The sequence below is a fragment of the Microtus pennsylvanicus genome, chromosome 1 (genome assembly GCF_037038515.1).
Source record: "Microtus pennsylvanicus isolate mMicPen1 chromosome 1, mMicPen1.hap1, whole genome shotgun sequence".
NCBI classification, from domain to species: Eukaryota; Metazoa; Chordata; class Mammalia; order Rodentia; family Cricetidae; genus Microtus; species Microtus pennsylvanicus.
Genome location: NC_134579.1, coordinates 138234594 through 138249536, shown reverse-complemented (window position 1 = coordinate 138249536; position 14943 = coordinate 138234594). Strand labels below are relative to the sequence as shown.

At 44.9% G+C, this 14943-nt stretch overlaps 1 protein-coding gene across 1 annotated transcript; it reads right to left on the bottom strand.

Annotated features, from left to right (window-relative positions):
* Window positions 1–2415: 2415 nt before the first annotated feature.
* LOC142854404 (cell adhesion molecule CEACAM2-like) lies at window positions 2416–13092 on the bottom strand. The gene is made up of 3 exons (XM_075979961.1): window positions 12903–13092; window positions 9894–9968; window positions 2416–2678 (listed from the first exon to the last, which is right to left on the bottom strand). The coding sequence occupies exons 1-3, from the start codon at window positions 13090–13092 to the stop codon at window positions 2416–2418; spliced, it is 528 nt and encodes a 175-aa protein (XP_075836076.1).
* Between the last annotated feature and the right edge of the window lie 1851 nt (window positions 13093–14943).

Below are 14943 nucleotides of genomic sequence, written 5' to 3'. Positions count from 1 at the left end.
AATTTATCCCTTCTTCCTTTCCCAGCTTTTTAGTATGTATGTTTTCAGGACATTTCTTGGCTTATAATCTATAATTTTATAATTATTTTATTTTAAAAAAATTCACTTTACATACCAAGCACAGTTCCCCCTCCCTTCCTTCTCCCGCTTCCCCACACCTCACCCCTACCTCAAACTCCATCTACTCCTCAAAGGGATAAGGCCTCCCTTGGGGGACCAGCAAAGTCTGACATACCAAGTAGAGGCAGGATCAAGCCCCTCTCTCTGCATCAAGGTTGAACAAGGCATCCTCTATAGCAAGTGGGCTCCAAAAAGCCAATGCATATACCCAGAATAAGTACTGCTCCCACTGCCAGGCCCACAAACAGATCAAGATACACACCGTCACCCACATCCAGAGCGTCTAGCTCCATCCCATGCAGCTTCTCCAGCTGCCAGTCCAGAGGCCTAAGCTCCCACTAGCTTGGGTCAGTTGTCTCTGTGGGTTTTCTCATCATGATCTTGACCCCTGTTGCTCATGTAATCCCTTCTTTCTCTCTTCAGCTAAACTCCAGGAGCTCAGCCCAGCACTTGGCTGTGGACCTCTGCATCTGCTTCCCTCAGTTTCTAGATGGAGGTGCTATGATGACAATCAGGGTCATCATAAATTTGATTACTGGGAAAGGCCAGTTCAGGTGCCCTCTTCACTATTGCTAGGAGTCTTAGTTGGGGTCATCCCTGTGGATTCCTGGGAATTTCCTAGTATCGTGTTTGTCCCTAACCCCATAATGGCTCCCTCTATCAAGATATCTCTCTCATTGCTCTCCCTCTCCGTACTTCCACCAACTCAGCAATCTCCATCCCTCGTGTTCCCATCCCTCACCCCCTCCCCATTACACCCCCTCCCAGTTTACTCACGAGATCTTAACTATTTTCCCTTCCTGGAAAGATCTATGCCTGTCCCTCTAAGAGTCCTTTTTAACCTAGCTTCTCCGGAGTTGTAGCTTGTAGCCTGGTTAACCTTTGCTTTGTGTCTAATACCCACTTACCTATGAGTACATACCGAATTTGTCTTTCTGGGTCTGGGTTACCTCACTCAGTATGATTTTTTTTTCTAGTTCCATACATTTTCCTACAAATTTCATGGTGTCATTATTTTTTACCGCTGAGTAATACTCCATTGTGTAAATGTACCACATTTTCTTTATCCATTCTTCGGTTGAGGGTCACCTAGGTTGTTTCCAGGTTCTTACTATTTGTGATAGCAGGTTTCCAGCTATTATAAATAATGCTTCTATAAACATAGCTGAGTAAGTGTCCTTGTGGTATGACGGAGCATCTTCTGGGTATAAGCTCATGAGTGGTATTCAGCACATTTCTTAACAATCCTCTCAATATCCGTGATGTCTCTTGTCATGCCTTTTACACACGGCGTTTATATATTTATGTCATCTCTATTTTTTGTTTGGTTTACCCCAGGACATGTTGATTTCATGTGTCTTTTCAAGAAACTAACTCTTCATTTACTTGATTTCTTTGTAGGGTTGCTTTAGTCTCCGCGTTCCACTAATTCGTCTTGATTTAATGTCGGCATGCCAATCACTCTTTTGTGATTATTTGCTACTTTTTTTCAATCCTGTATTATATCAAAATAAGTCTTTTGCATTTCCTCTGATATTTTCTTGTTTGTTTTTGTTGAAGCAGTGTTCCCCATAGCTGAGGCTGGCCATACACGTGCTGTGTATATGCAGATGACTTTGAGATCCTGCTCTACCTTCCTAGGCATCTCCAGTGCTTGAACAATAGCATGTTTGCCTCCGGCCTCCATCTTGTTCTCTCTTCATCTTAAGGAAGAGTGTGTTTGACTTCGGGTGCAGGGATGCAGTTCATCCTAATAGGCAAGATGTGCCTGGCATGAGCAGAAGGAGGCTGCCCACATGTGCCCGCAGTTAGAAAGCAGAACATCTGGCTTTCTCCTTTCGACACCATCCTGGAAACCAGTCCACGTTTAGCATGGGTCTTCCTCCACAATTACCCCATCCAGATAATTTCTACACACAAGGCCAGTCATGTTCTTCAGTAATGCCAGCTCTGATCACATTGACACCACTAATCATCACAGCTGCAACCCAAGTTCTTATGATGGTAGTTTTGGTTTTTGTATGTGCGTGGTGTATGTGTGTGCACATGGGTGTGCATCCATGTCCTATGAGGGCATGAGTGTGGAGACCAGGAGTCAGTAACAGGTATCTTTCTCAATTACTCTCCTCCTTCTATCTTTGGACAGTCTGTCACCAAGTCTCCTGAATCAGAGGGTCACACAGGAAGACTGGGATTTGCTTGTCACTGTGAACACAAGCTATGGAGTTCCTTCCTCCCCATTCTTTACAGAAAGCCAGCCACCGCCCCAAAGATCAGCCCTGATGTTCCAAGCATTCACTTACGATAGACTGTAACTTCTCTGGCTGTGGAATTAGTGACATTACTTGTAGGATTAGAAGCAGTGCAGACATATCTTCCAGTATGATTTAATGTGGCATTGTTGATGTTTACTTCTTTTGAAGCATTCCAGGGCTTCCCATTCAAAGTCCAGAAATACTGTGCTTTTGGTTGAGAAACTGACTCGCAGAAGATCCTTATCTTTGATCCTACCTGGAATAAAGTGTCTGAAGGAAACAATGTAGGGGAATCTGGGCCATCTGGAGGAAAGAGAAAGATGTGATGTCGCGAGAGAGTAAAGAAAGATCTTGTTAGTCATTGCCAAACTCCTTTTATGAAGCTACAGTTAACCCTGATACCAAAACCACACAAAGACTCAACCAAGAAAGAGAATTACAAACCAGTCTCACTCATGAACATAGATGCAAAAATTATCAATAAAATACTGGCAAACCAATGCAAGAACACATCTAAAAAATTGTACATTATGATCAAGTAGGCTTCATCCCAGAGATGCAGGGCTGGTTCAACATACGAAAATCTATCATTGTAATCCATCATATAAATAAACTGAAAGAAAAAAACATGATTATTTTATTAGATGCTGAAAAAGCATTTGACAAAATCCAACACCCCTTTATGATAAAGGTCTTGGAGAGATTAGGGATACAAGGGTCATACCTAAATATAATAAAAGCAATATACAGCAAGCCGACAGCTAACATCAAATTAAACAGAGAGAAACTCAAAGCGATTCCACTAAAATCAGGAACAAGACAAGGCTGTCCACTCTCTCAATACCTCTTCAATATAGTGCTTGAAGTTCTAGCAATAGCAATAAGACAACATAAAGAGATGAAGGGGATTTGAATTGGAAAGGAAGAAGTTAAGCTTTCGTTATTTGCAGATGATATGATAGTGTACATAAGCAACCCCAAAAACCCTACCAAAGATCTTTTACAGCTGATAAACACCTTTAGTAATGTGGCAGTATACAATATCAACTCCAAAAAAATCAGTTGCCTTCCTACACATAAAGAACTAAGAAGCAGAAAGGGAAATCAGAGAAGCATCACCTTTCACGATAGCCACAAGTAGCATAAAGTATCTTGGGGTAACTCTAACCAAGGAAGTGAAAGATCCATTTGACCAGAACTTTAAGACTTTGAAGAAAGAAATTGAAGAGGATACCAGAAAATGGAAGTATTTTGTAGTAATAATAGGAGGCGGCGGCGGGGCTGCGTTCCCAACACCCCAGCCGCCTGCCCGGCTAGCTTTACCCAAAATAATTACACGGACACTGTATTCTTTTAATCACTGCTTGGCCCTCTAGCTCTAGCCCTTACTGGCTAATTCTGATATCCCAATCAACCCATCTCTAACAATCTGTGAGCACCGGTCTTACCAGGAAGATTCTAGTTCAGAGCTTCATCACGTTGTGTCTGCCCAGGAGCCTGGAGCATGGCGTCTCTCCTGAGGCATCTGCTCCCGAGAGCAGAGCTGTTGAGTCTGACCTCACTTCCTCTTCCTCCCAGCGTTCTGTTTACTCCACCCACCTAAGGGTGGGCCTATCAAATGGGCCTAGCAGTTTCTTTATTGCTTAGCCAATGAAATCAACAGATTGATATATGACACTCCCACATCACTTCCCCTTTTTCTGTTTAAACAAAAAAAGGAAGGCTTTAACCTTAACATAGCAAAATTACATATAACAAAACAATTATCAAGTAAAAGTTACAATAATCTTTATCATAACTAAGGAAAACTATAACTATAACTAACTATTCTTAACTCCATCAAAGACTCCAGAAAGATACAATACTACATAAGCAAATAAGAAAAAAGCAACTTTTAAAACTCTAGAAATGACAGAGACATCTCACTGCCTGGACAGTCACCCAAAGTTCCCCTGTACCGTTGGGGCATCCATCTTCAGCCTTCAGGCCCATAGTATCCAGCAGACATTTCCATAAAGCAGGAAAATTCAAAGTCAGTTCAGTCACTATCTATTGTGTCCTGCAGAATGTCTCGCAGACTCTTTCATGAATCAGGAACCCCGAAAGATCATCTCACCTTAGGCAAGTTCAGTAGTCCTCTCTTTGCGGGTTGTCCGTGTCCAGTTTATGCAATAGTCCAGGCAAGAGCAGTTTCTTGCCCAAATGGCTATCAAACTCCATAAGGATCCTCTTCGATGCCCATCTTCCTCTTGAAGTAGATTGGTGCTGCCAGGAGCAGAGTGTCTCATTGTCATGAAAAGTCCTAAGTTATTGAAACATTAAAGGCCATATTCTGCAGTCTTTGAAAGATATGAAGAATGTCTATCTAACTGAAATGTATCTCTATATATCTAGAAAATCTAACTAACATGACTACAAGCTTGACTATTACTGATGATTATCCACTAATCTATATTTCTTAATTATACATTACGTTTTTTAATGAATTACACAATCACAATATCTTAATCAATAGCAGAAATATGCATATACATATGACAAAATTGACCATAAGTCTCTATCAATAAAGCAAAATCTATACTAATGCAAATTATTCATATCTATATCATATCCCCCTTTAAATGTAAAAGAACATTTATAAACTATATTTGGGAACATGGGCGCAGTTTTTTCTCTCCAAACTGCTTCCTGCTGAATGGGGGCGTCATTAATTAGGTCTTTCATGGTATAACCTGTGTGCTAGTTTCATCTCAGTTGGCAGTTGAGCAAAGCAATTTTCTGAAGGTGTTCACACCAACCCTTCAGGAGAGCGTGGTCCATCATACCAAATCGGAATAGAAGAAATCCATAGAGTCTCATCCTCTGTGAAAACAAAAAAAGAATCTCTTTTCCAAAGTATCATATCCTTAGATCCAAATTCTGAAATCATACCCTCATGATATCCATTCTGGTTCCACTTGGCAGCCCATATAATGAAATGTCTCTCTGTACTTAGCTCCTTCACAGTCAAAAATTTTAAAGAAAACACAATGTACATAATCCAGACTCTCTGTGAATTTTCCATTTTTACGCGGCTTATTTTTCTTTATTTCTTTTATTCTCTTAACTATCTGTACTCTGTCTCTTTAAAGACTTTACCTTTTTTTTTTAAGCATTAACTTATTCTCTATATTCTTTTTCTTCTCTCTCCCAAGCCTACGTACATTCATCCAACAGTGTGACTCGTTTAGCAGTCTGAATCTGTCCCATTGTGAATCTGCAATTTTATACTATCCAGGAGCACTTTTGATTTGCGCCTTTAAATCACTAGGTGCTTAAGAATCTAAGCTGTGACATTCCTAGGTTAACTTTTTGCTTTTTGAGCGCATATCTTTGACCTGGAATAACCCTGTAGACCAGGCTGTCTTTGAACTCTCAGAGATCCGCCTGTCTCTGCCTCCCAGGCACTGGGATTAAAGGTGTTTGCTACTACACCTTGAACTCACAGAGATCTGTTCGTCTCTGCCTTCTAGGCACTGGGATTAAAGGTGTGTGCTACCACACCTTGAAGTCACAGAGGTTTAACTTTAAGAATTTTAACTTTTAGTCTGCATATATTTTTTACACTGTAAATCATTTAAAATTTTTCTTTGTCTTTGACATTCTCTTTACTGTATCTCTGTTTTTCTGACGTCATGAGCCTTTAATGTACCAAGCAATATCAGTAGGACTAAAGCCGTGGCTTTGACGGCTGGATCCTTAGCTTTCCAGCCTCATGGCTGAGGTACTGGCTGTAGCCATGTTTATAGCCACACCTCTATGGCGTTTCAAGGTCCCTGCCAGCCAGCCAGCTACAACAGACAACACTCAAGTCCTCTCTCTGTAGCCAGCCCTCCTGCCTCAAACAGTCAGAGTTTGCCCTGGCAGGATGGCCCAGAAAGCCGGCATTTTAAATGGCACAGCTTTTTTCCTGCTACGGCTGAAAACCGAAAAGCATGCGTTCAGCTTTTCATCAACACTGTTTAAGTGTTTTGTGGCAGGACCTTTTAATGAGCCGCAGGGTTTTGCAGCTAAAGCTGAGTCAGGAAGCCTCTTGGGGCTACCAGGTAGGAGCGGCACTCAGCACTATAATTCTGAGACTGAGCATGCAGCACAGAAATTCTTTTCATCCAAGTTACATCCAAATCTGACACGCAGAGCACTGCACAGTCTGAAAACACGTCCCTGTATGGCGGCAGGAATCCGCCATGCTCTTCTGCCTGCCTAAGCCCAAAATGAAGGCGTAAGTCACAAACAATGCCACACCAACTTGGGATTATGATTAATAGGGTGATATTTATTTAAAGGGGAAAAAACTTACAGATCACTGTCCCAGGTAACAGCCCTCTACGCAACCATCGCCGGCGGAGCAGGAAGTGAAGAGAGAGAGGAGAGGGAAGTAGCTGCTTTTTTAAAGGGAGAGAGACCACGCCCCAATGGGCTGGTATCTCAGCGGCTATTGGCTGGAGGAGTGGGAGGACCTCCCGCAACAGTATTTCCCTTGCTCTTGGATTGGGAGGATCAACATAGTAAAAACAGCAATTCTACCAAAAGCAATCTATAGATTCAATGCAGTCCCCATCAAAATCTCAACAAAATTTTTCACAGACCTTGAGAGAACAATAATTAACTTTATATGGAAAAACAAAAAACCCAGGATAGCCAAAACAATCCTATACAATAAAGGAACTTCCAGAGGCATTACCATCCCTGACTTCAAACTCTATGATAGAGCTACAGTAATGAAAACAGCTTGGTATTGGCATAAAAACAGAGATTTTGACCAATGGAATCCAATCGAAGACCTGGATATTAACCCACAAACTTATAAACACCTGATTTTCAACAAAGGAGCTAAAATTATACAATGAAAGAAAGAAAACATCTTTAACAAGTGGTGCTGGCATAACTGGATGTCAACCTGTAGAAAAATGAAAATAGATCCATATTTATCACCATGCATAAAACTCAAGTCCAAATGGATTAAAGACCTCAATATAAATCTGACCACACTGAACCTGATAGTAGAGAATGTGGGAAGTAGTCTGCAACACATGGGCACAAGAGACCACTTTCTACATATAACCCCAGTAGTACAGACAATAAGAGCAACAATGAATAAATAAAATACCTCCTGAAACTGAGAAGATTCTGTAATGCAAAGGACACTGTCATTAAGACAAAAAGGCAAGCTACTGAATGGGAGAAGATCTTCACCAATTCCACATCAGACAAAGGTCTGATATCCAAAATATATAAAGAACTCAAGAAATTAGACATTAAAACTCTAATTAACCCAATTAAAAAATGGGGCACTGAACTGAACAGAGAATTCTCAGCAGAGGAAGTTCAAATGGCCAAAAGATATTTAAGGGCATGCTCAACCTCCTTAGCGATCAGGGAAATGCAAATCTAAACAACTTTGAGATATCATCTTACACCTGTCAGAATGGCTAAAATCAAAAACACCAATGATAGCCTATGCTGGAGAGGATGTGAAGTCAGGGGAACACTCACTCATTGTTGGTGGGAATGCAACCTTGTGCAACCACTTTGGAAATCAGTGTGGCAGTTTCTCAGGAAACTGGGAGTCAACCTACCTCACGACCCAGCAATACCACTCTTGGGAATATACCTAAGAGATGCCCAATCATACTACATAAGCATTTCTTCAACTATGTTCATAGCAGCACTATTTGTAATAGCCAGAATCTGGAAACAACCTAAGTGCCCCTCAATAGAAGAATGGATAAAGAAGATGTGGCACATATACACTTTAGAGTTCTACTCAGCGGTAAACAACAATGACATCTTGAATTTTGCATGCAAATGGATAGAAATAGAAAACACTTTGCTGAGTTAGATAACCCAGACCCAAAAAGAGGACTATGGTGGATTCTAGCCATAAACAATGGACAGTGAGCCTACAGTTCGTGATCCTAGAGAAGCTAAATAAGAAGGTGAACCCAAAGAAAAACATATATATATATATATATATATATATATATATATATATATATATATCTCCTCCTGGATATTGGAAGTAGACAAGATCTCCAGGCAAAAGTTGGGAGCAGGGAAGTGAGGTGGGTTGGGGGAAGGGGAGATGGGGAGAGAGAAGGGAGAAGGGGAGGATGGGGGGAGCTTGGGGAAGTGCAATGGTTGAGATGGAGGAAGGGTGGATACGGGAGCAGGAAAGAAGATATCTTAACTAAGGGAGCCATTTTAGGGTTGGCAAGAGACTTGGCTTTAGAGGGGTTCCCAGGTGTCCAAGGGGATTTCCCCAGCTATGTCCATGGGCAGCAGAGGATAGGGTGTCTGAACTGGCCTTCTCCCATAGCCACACTGATCAATATCTTGCATATCACTATAGAACCTTCCTCTGGTGATGGATGGAGATAGAGACAGAGACCCACATTGGAGCACTGGACTGAGCTACCAAGGCCCAGATGAAGAGCAGGAGGAAGAACATGAGCAAGGAAGTCAGGACCGCGAGGAGTATGTCCACCCACGGAGACAGTGGGACTGATCTAATGGGAGCTCACCAAGGCCAGCTGGACTGGGACTGAACGAGCATGTGATCAAACTGGATTCTCTGAATGTGGCTGACAATGAGGGCTGACTGAGAAGCCAATGATAATGACACCAGATTTTTTATTCTACTGCATGTACTGGCTTTTTGGGAGCCTAGTCTGTTTGGATGCTCACCTTCCTAGACCTGGATGGAGGGGGGGCCTTGGACTTCCCACAGGGCAGGGCACCCTGGCTTCTCTTAGGACTGGAGAGCAAGGGAGAGGGGATGGGGGTAGTGGGAGGGAAATGGGAGGATGGGAGGAGGTGGAAATTTTAAATAAATAAATATACAACTATGTAGGAAAAAGAAGAAAGATCTTGTTCTGTAGAAGCGTCACGGCATCCCTGAGTCAAGTGACAGGAGTGTTTTATAAAATGTCCCAAGCAGGCCTGGGATTAGATCATTTGTAAAGTAGCTGCCTCACAGGGGCTCACAGCCCCCCCTCCCTCACACAAAGGATCCCACCTCTCTCTTTGTACTGAAACCATGATGTGTGGCCTCCCTGCTTCCCATCACTTGTAGTCTCAAGTCTCTCGCACAGAAGCACCTCTCCCATCTCTGTGCAGGCTTGGCCTACTAGGATGTGTGTGAACAGACAGCATTGCCAACCTGGGAGTTCAGGATCAAGAGCTGGTGTCATGGACCTGAGCCCTGTGTAGTATGGTCACCAAGCATGTGTGTTTGGACAGCTTTGGGACCACGGGGAAATAGAAGTTACTCACAGATAATCTTCAGTTTCAGTTCTTGGCTCCTATGGCTACTTGCTAGGTTCTTGATTTCACAAACATAGGTTCCATTGACTTCTCTGGTGACTTTAGATAACGTGAGAGTTGCGGAATTTGAAGACAGGATGGCATTTCTACTGTTTACAATCTTCCTACCATTATGCCACCATTCGTAATCTGTATGTGCAACTACAGGCTTACATCTGAACTCAATGGTGTCTTGATACTCCACAGCTGTAGTGCCATTGCTTGTGCAAGAGATGTTTTTGACCCAAGCTGTGTAGACAACAGAAAACAATGGTCAGTGTGGTTCTGGATACCCGAAAGTTTTCTCTCTACAAGTATAGGGTCACTCTCACCACAGACAGAAGCCCGAGGCTCTGGGGACTCAGCCCCTGGGATCCCTGCACTGGGTGTGGGGTGGAGAAGCACTGGCTTTCTCCCGTGTGAACTGAGCTGCAGTGCTTACTTGTGGACTGACCCAGAAACTGCAGCATCCCCACCTGGCTCTCCTGGTCCTCGCTGCCTGACCTTAGGGGGGGGGGGCTGATCCCCCTCCAGCTGTATTGCTCTCCACTGCTCAGCCTGAACAGGAGCCCTCTGGGGCTTTGCTTTTAAAGACTGTCCTACTGGTGGTCCATGGTGGCACTTCCCATTGTTCTTTTACTGAGATGGTCACAGCCTGTCCCGAGGTCTGGACATGTGAGCAGATGTCACACAAGGGAGACATGAAGCAACCCTGGCACTTGGCTCCAATGGTCATCTCAGACCCCAGTGTATAGCATTCACGTCTATTATGGTTATTGAGCCAGGGACCTCTAAAGAGGAGCCATGACCCCAAGAAATTATCAGCAGACTAAGAAGGACAGACAGGCTTCGGAGTATGTCCTGATTCTGTTCTTGGGCCAGAGACCAGGTGGCTCTTTCCAGCACTGCAGACAAATGTTCTCGCATGCAGACATGGCTGGCACAACACAGAGAACAGGGACTTGAGAACGCGGGTGCTCACGTGTCGTGAGTGCTGACGCATCTGGGAGAGAAAGGAAGACCACAGACGTCTCAGTGTCAAGTGATTGACACACAGGCTCTTAAGCCTATTCCAGAGAGGAAGAGCTTCCTGAAGAGTGCAGGAAGTCTTAGACCAAGCTCTGAAGACCTGCAGGGTCACATATGGTGAATGCGCAGTGACTTGGGTCACATGGTTCTTCTGCAGAGAGAACTGCTGGGGGACAGATCTGTTCAGAGACAAGTCTGAGGTCTCTGTCATGGGAAAGGCTGGAGGACTGCCTGGGTTGGGGAAGTGTAGTGTCGTGTTAGTACATTCCCAGGAGTGGATGGCCACAGCTGCTCTGGAGAGTCGCGCAGAGTACAGCGGAGCCAATAAATGCGCGTGAAGTGCTTTATCCCTTTACTTTTGGACCCAGAAATCGCAATTGGGCTGTGTCAATTCTCCCAAGGGGAACAAAGTTAGAATTGGTGTCAGCTTCAGTATGCGACCATCTGAGAGCGCCCACCCTGTTCCACCAGTGACATCTTGAAAAAACAGTTACATGTGGAGAAGGATAAATCCATCTCAGCATTGGTTGGACAAGCTCCCTCTTGAAGAGCCTAGAAACCAGGAAGGAACATGGGATACCTCTAGTGGAATAGGGATGCTGTCCCAGTCAGTAGCAAAGCTGGGAAGGAGCCTGGCCTTTGTGGCTTGCAGGTCTGGCAGTCTGTCTCAGACCTCATGCCTCTCAGGGTAGAAAGGGAAGGAATTGCTCTGTCATGTCTCATGGCCTGCTTCAGCTGTCTGTCACACAGAGCCCTAGATCCGACACAGCCACTTCTGGACATTTACTCATAATTGGCACAGTGACTGCTGGAGCATTGGCTCCCAGGAGCTGCTGCTTCTACTGATTTCTGTGCCATTTGCTATTGCCCTGGAGGGAGTACCTAGCTCAGGGGTCAGTGAATAAAGAATTGATGCTCTGACATAGACCGCAGGGAAGGTCAACATAGGCAGGGATACTTCTGCCTGGAATGAGGAAAGAGGAGGTGAGGGGCAGGGGTCTCACGTGTCTTCCAAGTCCACATAGTCCATGAACTCCACGGATTCTCCCAAACTAAACCAGCAGACCAGCAAGAAGGCTTTAGTGATAAAGGCACTTGCACAAGGCTAATGTCTGAGTTCAATTGCTGGAACCATAGAGTATACGGAGGAATGATTCTCGCCACTTGTCCAATGGGTTCCACACAGGCACTGGTGTTTGTGTGTCCCATTCCCTCCCTCCACATGAGGAGAGGTAATTTAATTGAAAATATATAGCCAAACCAGAATAATCCTGAGAGCCTCCTACATCCCATCAGCCTTAGAGGCAACCTGTGATGGGCTTCTGGGAGAGGGGACCCTAGGAGCAGGGGTCAGAGATTGGAAGAAAGTTTCAGCCTCCAGGCGGATCAGGTGTTGTCAGAATGTCTCAGATTCTGTCTGTTTTTAGTTTCTGTGAGAAGTTCCAGAACATTGTTTTATCTGTTCCTTCATCCACACATCGGTGCATTCACTGCTCATTGTCCTGACTCGTGTGGTTCTGTTGCAGACTAGAAAGGCTTGTGTGTGTGCTCTAACCACACACCAGTCTCTCTCCCGAGCTTCCTGTCTATGGGGAAAGCACCTGACCCAGCAGCTCCACAGGTGCCCCCAGAAGAAACCCAGCCATAGAGGAGGACTGTGCTGTAGCGGACAGCTCGTCCTCTGCCCAGCACTCACGCCCTCCCCCGCCCCCGTGTGGCCCAGAGTCAACAGCTACATTTCCCATGCTTTGGTTTCCTTTCAGCAGGGTAGCTGGTGTGGGGATTACTCTCTTGTTTGTAGATGACCCTCACGGTGCTCACAGTACCTGATCTTGGTAAAAAAGACCTTCCTTCATGAGAACCCAGATCCCTTAGCCAGTGCTCAACTGAGTTCCTCAGGATCTTCCCCAGAGCCGTGGTCCCTGGGACAGGACAGGCGGGGGCAGACTTTCCGCAGTGCGGATGCAGGGGAAGGAGTCTCCTCTTCTCAGGTCTGTTTCCACCATGGGTGTCCTCTACTAAGTGCTCAAAACCTAGAAAGGGACCGTGATGTAGAAAGGACATTAGGTCCGGTCGGGACTGAGAGGCTGTGTGTGTGTGAGAAAAAGGCAATGAGTCCCGCTCAGCTGCTAGGGACCACAGGGAATCACTTACGGTATACTGTAAACCACATAGATCCCTCGAAAAGCTTTCCATTCTTGTCATATACATGAACCATGAAGACTTTTTTCGTGTATTCCAAAGTGATATTTTTTATCTCCAAGCTCCCATTGCTGTATACCATTTCTCTTCCGGTGAATGCTTCTCCCTTCGTTGTTTGGTTAGTTCCTAAGTCTAAACTCATTATTGTTTTTAATTTTGAAACACCACTTAGTCTTCTGAACCATGTTATGTTCTTAGCATTCGATGGTATTCCATGTATGAACTTTATGAAAACAGTTTCACTTTCCAAAGCATATTCTGGTACTGTATCAATATTCGCTCTGTTAGTAGCGTCTATGCTCAAAGCTAAAAATGTGCCTACAGAGGAGAGAGAAACCCATCAATGGGAGACTTTATTATGAGATAAAAGATGGAGCTCTCGATCATGACATGGTGTGCATTTCCTTCACTTGAATGCATGTGTGAGTTGTTAGTGCACATGCGTGTGCACGCATTTGTGTGTGTATACATTGGGCATGTATATGCATGCATGTGTATATGCATGTATGCGCGTGTGCCCACGTGCATGCAAGTACATGTGTGTGCGTGTGTGCATGCGACCATGTAGAACTGTGTGTCTTTGTATGTGTGTGCATGCATGTGTATGTACATATATGCGTGCATGAGTGTGGGAAGCCTCTGTGGTTTCCTACTCAAGAGACCCTGTCTCATATCTTTCTCATCTTTCCCTGATCTCTCTCTTCTCGTTTCCTGTTTCCCTCTGACCTCATCTACTAGATGTCTATGATGGTCTCTCTCTGCTCAGTATGATGCGGCCCCCGTGAGGACAGAGACTAAATTGGTCGTGTTGCATCTGTGGTGTCTGAAAAAGGCTTACACCCCTGTGCAGGTATGAGTGTGTGCACCCCATAACTCTTATGTCAAGAGTTTGATTATCCCAGTTTTATTTGTATATAGTCACCCTGATGTAGTTACAGTACCAGTGTGAAGAACATGGTGGAAAGCAGGAGTTAGTGCTGGAAGAGTGAGAATTGAGCTTTTCAGTTCTTACTCCTAGTTCACTGAAGGGTTCCTATTGCGAGGATCTTCCTGGCTTCCTGTTGTCTCCTAGACACAAGCAGAAGCCCTGCCGCCTCTCTCCATTCTCTTCTCCCCAGGAAACCCTTGCTCATTCCTGCTCATCTTCCCCACTCCAGCCCCAGGGTGGATCCCTCACCTGTGAACAGGAAGATCCACCAGAGGATGTTCCCTGTGTGAGGACAGGCTGAGAGGAGCTGCATGGTCTCTGTGCTGGCTCTGTTCCCCTCTGAGGAGAAGAGCATCAGCCCCAGCACTGCCCTTAGGCCTGCCACTCTGGTATCAGCTCTGCTGTTCTTCTGAGCTTGGTCTCCTCCCAGGGTCACATGAGCTGTGGGGACAGATGTGTGCTCAGGACTCCTCCTTGTCCTCTGCTTCCCTAGTGTTAATTTTCAGCCCTCCATGTCCCACTTTGAACAAGACTGATAGGGACCCGTCTCCTGGGGGGACAACTGCCCAGCCTAGCAATGACCTCTGCTGTGTTCTGTCCTCGGAATGGTCATCACAGAGAGAGGCCCTGGAGTCCTTTTGTGACACAGCAGGCTGGCTGGTTTTCCCAGTGTCTGACACTCTCTCTCAAGCAGGATTCACTCCAACAGGAAGGGACAGACGCTGTAGGATGCTAAGGGACCATCTGAATCACAACTGATTTGAGGACTCTCCTATATGCTTGCCACCGTCATGGCCACTGTCTCATGGACAGACATACAAGATCACATATCTCAGAAGTAGCTTCACGTACTGAGCCTGGAAGAGGAGGTGTCATGTGTGTCCTGGGAAAGATGGGGTCTGGCCAGGTGAGAGATTGGGTGGCCACGAGCTCCACTGTCCTCAGGAGGTGGTTCAGGAAGACACTCTGTCTGTGTGTGGGCAGATCTGTGATCAGGTCGGCTCCTGTTATGGGAAGCATCTCTTCCCTCCCCAGGTAACTCTCTTGAGGTCTATTGCATTTATC

Excerpts from the sequence above, each read along its gene's own strand:
- LOC142854404 (XM_075979961.1), bottom strand. The coding sequence starts at position 13,092 with ATGAGTTTAGACTTAGGAACTAACCAAACAACGAAGGGAGAAGCATTC. Across the intron at positions 9,969-12,902 it reads TATGTGGTTTACAGTATACC|CTTGGGTCAAAAACATCTCT; the intron begins GTAAGTGATTCC and ends TTGTCTACACAG. Across the intron at positions 2,679-9,893 it reads AGACACCATTGAGTTCAGAT|ATGGCCCAGATTCCCCTACA; the intron begins GTAAGCCTGTAG and ends TCTTTCCTCCAG.